Below are 6,974 nucleotides of genomic sequence, written 5' to 3' on the forward strand. Positions count from 1 at the left end.
TGATCACTATTGACATCCTGAATGGATGAGCACTCTGATTGGTGATCACTATTGACATCCTGAATGGATGAGCACTCTGATTGGTGATCACTATTAACATCCTGAATGGATGAGCACTCTGATTGGTGATCACTATTGACATCCTGAATGGATGAGCACTCTGATTGGTGATCACTATTGACATTTACATTTACATTTAAGTCATTTAGCAGACGCTCTTATCATCCTGAATGGATGAGCACTCTGATTGGTGATCACTATTGACATCCTGAAGGGATGAGCACTCTGATTGGTGATCACTATTAACATCCTGAATGGATGAGCACTCTGATTGGTGATCACTATTGACATCCTGAAGGGATGAGCACTCTGATTGGTGATCACTATTAACATCTTCTATAAAGGTGTCTTTACACACTGAATAGAAAATGGAGGTACGTTACAGTTGGTAGCACCAGAAATCCTCTGAAATGTATCATTTATTATTTTTTTTCCCTCACTGATTTGAAGAATTCAATATTTTATCAATCAGCATTAATTAAATAAATCACCATGAGCTGGTTTTACCACAGTTGGAACTCACTGTAGAATTTTTTTGTTCATATTTACTCAAATTCAACTTCTCAGTTCAAAAACCATCATTTGATCTCAAATGTTTTTATCGCTCACTATTGTCTCCAAATGTAAAAGTTGAGTATGAGACCCTTTGACACGTGTGCTTCAGGTGTCTGTGGGTATCTCTCCCCTTGTATCCAGTGTGTAACTTGTCCATCTACCTTCCTGTAGTCAGGAAGTGAGTCAGAGCAGCTGGCGTGGGCGAAGAGGAAGACTCCGCCCACAGGAACAGGAGAGACTGAGGAGACTCCGCCCACAGGAACAGAAGGACCCGGACCTGGCCATCGCCCTCAGCAAGGATGAAAACTAAAAACCCTATTAGACTCACGACAATAACCACAGTCCTGTTAGACACAACAACACACACCTCCTGACCACAGTCCTGTTACAAGCTAAATGAAACAATGCAACTGACTGATATCATACAGTACAGCACAACATACAGCTTCACCACGAGCAACAGTTCCTCAACAGCCCAAATACTACCGTCTGACTAGAGCCTGAGGGACAGTGTGTCTTCAGACTAGACTACAACGCTTATACACCCCCCAATATAAACCAGAGTACACCCTAACGACAACTACAACTTCACCCTGACAACAGCCTCCCGCTTCGGCTCTGTGATGTTCTGACAACGTCCCCTCTAGACTGTGGCCCAATCATCTCCTAAACCCTGTGCCCGAATCGGCCCCTAAACCCTGTGCCCGAATCGGCCCCTAAACCCTGTGCCCGAATCGGCCCCTAAACCCTATGCTAATCTGAGAGGATTTGACAGGTGTAAGTAATCTGGCAATAGCTCCAGCGTGCTCTCTGATAGGCTAGGTGGAAGTTTCACTATACTGCTTATACCGATCAAATCCTCTCCGATCTCTACAAGTGCATATGGTGTAGGGTTTAGGGGTCGATTTGGGATTGGGCCTAGGACTTGAGGATGGGATGGCAGCCCCTCTACCGATCCAGCTCCACTGAAGCCGGACTTTATCAACACTAACCTACCAAAGCCTCTTTAACCTCTTAGTCATCGTCAGCCTCAATGGTTCATTCCAGTTAGCTGCATCACAACTAAAATCAGCTACAGCTCAGCTCCTTTTTTATAGCCCGACTTTAGTCCGACTTGACTGACCTGACAGCCTAAATCAAGAGTGACTTACCTCTGACTTGGCTAAGGTCAGGGGTCGTTCTGACTCTAGGAGACCCCGTAGTTCTTCTATGGGGAGACTCTGGGTGCTTAACTTTGTTTTTTTCTTCATCGTTTGTTGTGAGGAAATAGCCAAGATTTTAACATTTTATTTAATTTTTATTATTTATATAGGGGAAAGATCATGCACTTACGGTTTATGAAGTATCTGTACAACGCGCTGTTATAACTGTATAATATACCCTTAAAGAACTGCTTCAAAACATTCATGCTAAAAGTCTAAAGTTATAGCGTACTCTTTCTCTGTCAGTGAGTGTGCTTGTGTTCCTGATTTCTGGTGAAAGTCTCTTTTTGGTAAGGAAATGTTTAGATGATGGAAATACAGATATTCTTTGTTATRTTCTTGTCTCGGGGTTCTCTACTTTTATTGCCTTCCACCACAACAGAAGAATGACAAATTCAAAAACTCTCCTGCCTTAAAGGATATGAGGGGGGGGTGGGGTGTTTGACCTTTCACCTCTCACTGTCAACATTTAGATTGTATTTTTGTTGTAATCTCTTAATGCTAAACTCTATAATGCATTCAGTGGGTTGATTTTGAAGTGTTTCGGCTGTTATTGATTTATTCAACTAGGGCATTAGAATTACTATGTATCTTTTATATTTAATTCATTTTCAGAAGACAATTTCTTGTTACACTCATAAGCACCACACTCAATAATAACTCTGTTTGATCCTGGCCACTACCTGGCGCAAGGATGTGCTATCCTAATGCCTTGTAATTCACTGATGATATGGGTTGTTTGGCACATACAATGTGTGTTTATGACCTCCTATGGTTGTCTCAAATTGCACCCCTATTCCCTATGGGGGCCCCTGGTTAAAAGTAGTGCACTATATAGGGAATAGGGTGCCATTTGGGCCACATACACAGTGTCTGTGTGTATATTCAAGGAACTCTGTGCTGCAGCTCATTCTCCAGTGTTGACCTGAAGGAGTATTGTATTGGTCACACTGAGATGCATTAAGAAGTAATGCCCACAATGATGTCTGTCTTACTTATCCACAACCAAAATGGCTAATTTCATGTGTAACGGTATATATGATTATAAATATTCCTTCAAGGTTGAAATAATTGTAATCCTGTGTATATCTTTGAATATAAATAAAACGTCATGTAACATTCCAGGAAGTGGTTGGTGTCTTGTTTCAAAGAGAAACACTCTCTCTACCTCTTTTCACTTCTTTCCCTCTTTTCTCCTCTCTCCCTCTCCTCTCTCCTCTTTTCTCCTCTCCCTCTCTCCTATTTCTCCTCTACCTCCTCTCCCTCTCTCCTCTTTTCTCCTCTCKTCTTTCTCCTCTCTCCTTTCTCCTCTCACCACTCCCTCTCTCATCTCTCTCCTCTTTTCTCCTCCTCTTGAACTGAAATCTGTGATTAACCTTTTTCCTCTGCAAATCCTCTCAAATGGACCAATAGTCAATGCAGTGTAGCTAGATGCAGATATTGAGTGAGAGGTACCAAGTGCAGCTGCCTGCTCCTACCTGTCTAGCCTGTCTCTTTCAGCGACAGAGTAGTGTCACTTCTAATGGGAGGCGTGATCAGTTAGCAGCTCAGGTAATATGTTCTGAAGGAGTGTGTATCATTTCGGGTGAATGAAAGGACCTCCGACGTCCATGTGTAATTTAGCCTCTCGGAGATATGTGTCCCAAATGGAGCCCTATTCCATAACATAACAAAAGTAGTCCACCAAATAAGAGAATAAAGACAGTGCTATTTGGGACTGCTGTGTCCCCCTGTCCCTTCCAGACATCTCCCCAGCCCAGTCAGCCTCTAATTATGAAAATATGTTTTGTATTTATAGGCTGAACCCACAAGAATAACTGGCCTTGTCAGAGTAACAGCTGGCAAACATTGTTTCAATTTAACCAAGTCTTTGAGGTTGAGAAGAGGTGTATAGAGTAGCAGTGTGTATACGCTTATAGTCTAATGAACTGTGTGATAGATTGTATGTAGGATTTTAGGTCTGTCCTACTACATCCATCTACAGTGTAAATATAAAGCCCATATTCAGGGCTGGATGTGGTTTATTAAACAAGTACAATGTCTGAACAACTTTCTCAAAACAAGGAAGATGTCTGCTGACTATCGGACTAAATGCATCATTGCACACATCGTGATATCAGTCAAGAATGAAATACAAAATCAATAATATATTTCAATGTATTTTAATATTTACAATAAATACACCATTTACAGTATAAAATGGATACAGACTTCAGTCAAAAATAAGGACACACAAGACATCTAGCCCTGGTAGTGTACAATGAGTCTGGACCCATCTTTTTGCACCCAAAATCATACCACACAATTTCATCCAAAAGATTTCCATGAGAACAGAAAACAGTTGAGGGTAAGGTAAGCTACAGTATTTGGGCCATTCAAATCATTGAGGCAGTTTTCAATAACAAAACGTATTTCACTAATAGCAGACTATGTAAACGTGTGTTATTTTGGTGCCCTTCTAGTTCTGCAGTGGACACTTTTACAGGTAGAATAAAAGAAAGACACTTTTGTTTTGAACACAGCCCTCTTTCCAAGGACAGAGAAGAAATGCAGGGCCAGCCCCACATACAACCAAACACCCTACCAAGCGTTTCTAAAGCTTTAATATAACAATAACCAAGGTAGTACCAGCTACATTACTAGAAAATAAATCACARTAAACATTTATCAATATACATATTTAAAAAATATTTGTAAAAAATTAAAACGTTGTAAAACATCTTAAATATAAAAAACAGATAAACAAAATAGGCCTGAAGGTCCTCCCTTTAATAACAACCCATCATCACTCCAAGTCGTGTACATCACATTCACATGTGTCGCTTCATGTGAAGCGCAAGGTGGTCGGACCGGGAGAATGCGCGCTCGCACAGGTGGCACTGGAAGGGCCGGTGACCGGTGTGTTTGCGGAAATGCCGTGTCAGTTCGTCGGAGCGAGCGAATTTCCAGCCGCAACCGTCCCAACTGCAATGGTATGGCTTTTCACCTGCAGAGACAAAGAGGAGAGAAACGTCAGCATAAGTTTCCGTTGGGATAACGTCAACAGTCAAGCAACTATATGTATACGGCTGTGTAATAGCATATATGCCCAATGTTAGACGTAATGTTGCGTAATTCATCAACAAAACACTACGATATATATTCCTTACCAGTGTGCGTTCTGTGATGCGCCTTCAGATGTGAACTCTTGGTGTAAGTCTTACCGCACCCAGCGAATGTGCAGGTGTGCGTAGCCGTGCGCTTCCGCGGCCAGGTGCGGCGACCTCTCTTGGGCTTGGTCTCCAGCAGTTCCAGCGGAGAGGACGGGGGCGTCAGCAGTACCCTCTGTGTGTTCGGCTGCATGCTCAGTCCCTCCTCGTACATGCCGAACTGGTGAGCGCCTTGGTATGGTCCAAGCTGCATCTGTGCGGCTGGAGGCGCACCGGGGCGTTGGTGTGTGTACGTCGCGGAGGAGTGGTAGTTCTGTGGGAAGCTCATGGAGTGACACATCGGTACCTGCTGGTGGCACTCGGAGCTCCCCTGGTCGTTGGGGCTGAGCGGTGGCGTCATGTTACTGGCTGTCCGCGGAGAGACGGCTACTCTCGGCTGCTCAAAGGACATCATGCACGACACGTTTCCCTCTTGCTTGATTTTTGTACAGCTCTGGGGGCCCATGCTCATAACTGGTCCATAACCGTCCATGGACGGCTCCACTTTGATGTTATCAATAATGTCCTGTCTGATGGGAATAAGTGCAGAGTTGACATAAAACCGTCCTTGGACGCTATAGGTATTACGCGTAATATCGACTCCGTAGTTGTTCTCTCCGTCGGACCTGAGAAGCTCCGCCATCAGGCTGGTGCTGTAGGGGGGAGGCGGGGAGCTATGCTCGTTGGACGGGTAGGATGGCATAGGGCTCCCGGTGGTGAACAGGTTGCCTGGATAATCCACTGAGGGCATGTTATACAACGCTACACCTGCTCCCAGCGCAGCGGTAGGCATGCTGTCTGATCCAGTGGTGTTTGCCAGAATGAAATCCAAATCTAAATAGTTACTCAGATCTTCGTCGTCTTTCCTTTCGATGCTCCGACAGTCCATGTTCTGTACCATATCAAGCATGGAGCAGTTGGAAGACATCGGTTTGTCCATGTCGCTTTTCCACCTCTGCAACAACCAATAGGAAAAAAAGACATTAMATATATGACACAATACACACAGAGGTGAATCTCCAAGCAGAAGGCGACACCGAAACACACACATGATCATACAAGTTTGAGGTCTGTACTTACATCTTCTAAACTTTTGGTTTGGTTTGCGAATGTCGAGATGGGTGGCAAAATCACACCGGATAAAGCCATTTAAAAGATACAATAAATGCTTATTTGTTTCTTGTCAAAGTTGATTCAGTGAGTGAGTGCCCTTTTGAGCACACCTTCCACCGTTCTATCTAACTGTTCCAAAGCTGCGCTTGAAAGATACCAGCCAAGCAGTAGGTCGTCCAAGCTTATAAATATGGTAGCCGAGTAGCTGGACCAATTGTGCGCCAGCGAGGAAATACGTTCAGGATGATGGTAAATTTAGCTCRGGTATATAAAGCTGTCCTCCGGTGAGCTAAGTTACTCCGCTCTGTCTCTCTCTGTCTCTCTCCACTCCGCTGTTCAGCCGAGCCTATAAAGCATTGGGGAACCTCCCTCCACGCGGGCGATTGATAGACCAACCCACCTGGAGGCGGAGGGAGTGCGAGCGTGGCYCGTACTTGTCAAAAACATACAAAATGTCATCATTACACATACATAATGTGGCCAAAGGAATTAAGTTACATCTGAGAAAAGGCCAAATGTTTGATTAGCCCATTTAATTTCTTACAATTTAGTTGTACTTTGTCAATAATTTAAATCTAAATTCAACTCACAATTTACACTGAACCTTGAATTACTATTATTAAACAAATATTTAAAATAGGGTTTGGGATAGAGATAAACATTCAGAACATATATGTAACGATGCTACATGAGATATCTTATTACATGTTAAACATGTTTACATCTAATTTATTGTAGGACTATTGAAAGTTTCCGTGCTCAGTGAGCTAATTTATCTTAAACCTGTTTAACCCTACTAGAAGACTATTGTCCCCTCTCAGCATGCGTGTCTAAATTCAACTATATCAGGCGCTAG

At 43.2% G+C, this 6,974-nt stretch overlaps 1 protein-coding gene and 1 pseudogene across 1 annotated transcript; one reads left to right on the forward strand and one right to left on the reverse strand.

Moving 5' to 3' along the window:
- The window catches only part of LOC112068992 (epidermal growth factor receptor substrate 15-like 1), a 68,999-nt pseudogene extending 66,058 nt beyond the window's left edge, over nt 1-2,941 (forward strand).
- A 1,022-nt stretch (nt 2,942-3,963) lies between these two features.
- Nucleotides 3,964-6,445, reverse strand: LOC112068989 (Krueppel-like factor 2). Its single transcript, XM_024136238.2, has 3 exons — nt 6,086-6,445; nt 4,967-5,960; nt 3,964-4,803 (listed from the first exon to the last, which is right to left on the reverse strand). The coding sequence occupies exons 1-3, from the start codon at nt 6,152-6,154 to the stop codon at nt 4,628-4,630; spliced, it is 1,239 nt and encodes a 412-aa protein (XP_023992006.1). The 5' UTR covers nt 6,155-6,445; the 3' UTR covers nt 3,964-4,627.
- Between the last annotated feature and the right edge of the window lie 529 nt (nt 6,446-6,974).

Source organism: Salvelinus sp. IW2-2015, unplaced genomic scaffold (assembly GCF_002910315.2).
Source record: "Salvelinus sp. IW2-2015 unplaced genomic scaffold, ASM291031v2 Un_scaffold820, whole genome shotgun sequence".
Classification (NCBI taxonomy): Eukaryota; Metazoa; Chordata; class Actinopteri; order Salmoniformes; family Salmonidae; genus Salvelinus; species Salvelinus sp. IW2-2015.

What these genes read in the sequence shown, in the direction of transcription:
- LOC112068989 (XM_024136238.2), bottom strand. Translation starts at nt 6,154, where the DNA reads ATGGCTTTATCCGGTGTGATTTTGCCACCCATCTCGACATTCGCAAAC. An exon ending in AAACCAAAAGTTTAGAAGAT is followed by an intron (nt 5,961 to 6,085) that starts GTAAGTACAGAC and finishes TGGTTGTTGCAG; the next exon opens with AGGTGGAAAAGCGACATGGA. An exon ending in GCATCACAGAACGCACACTG is followed by an intron (nt 4,804 to 4,966) that starts GTAAGGAATATA and finishes TTGTCTCTGCAG; the next exon opens with GTGAAAAGCCATACCATTGC.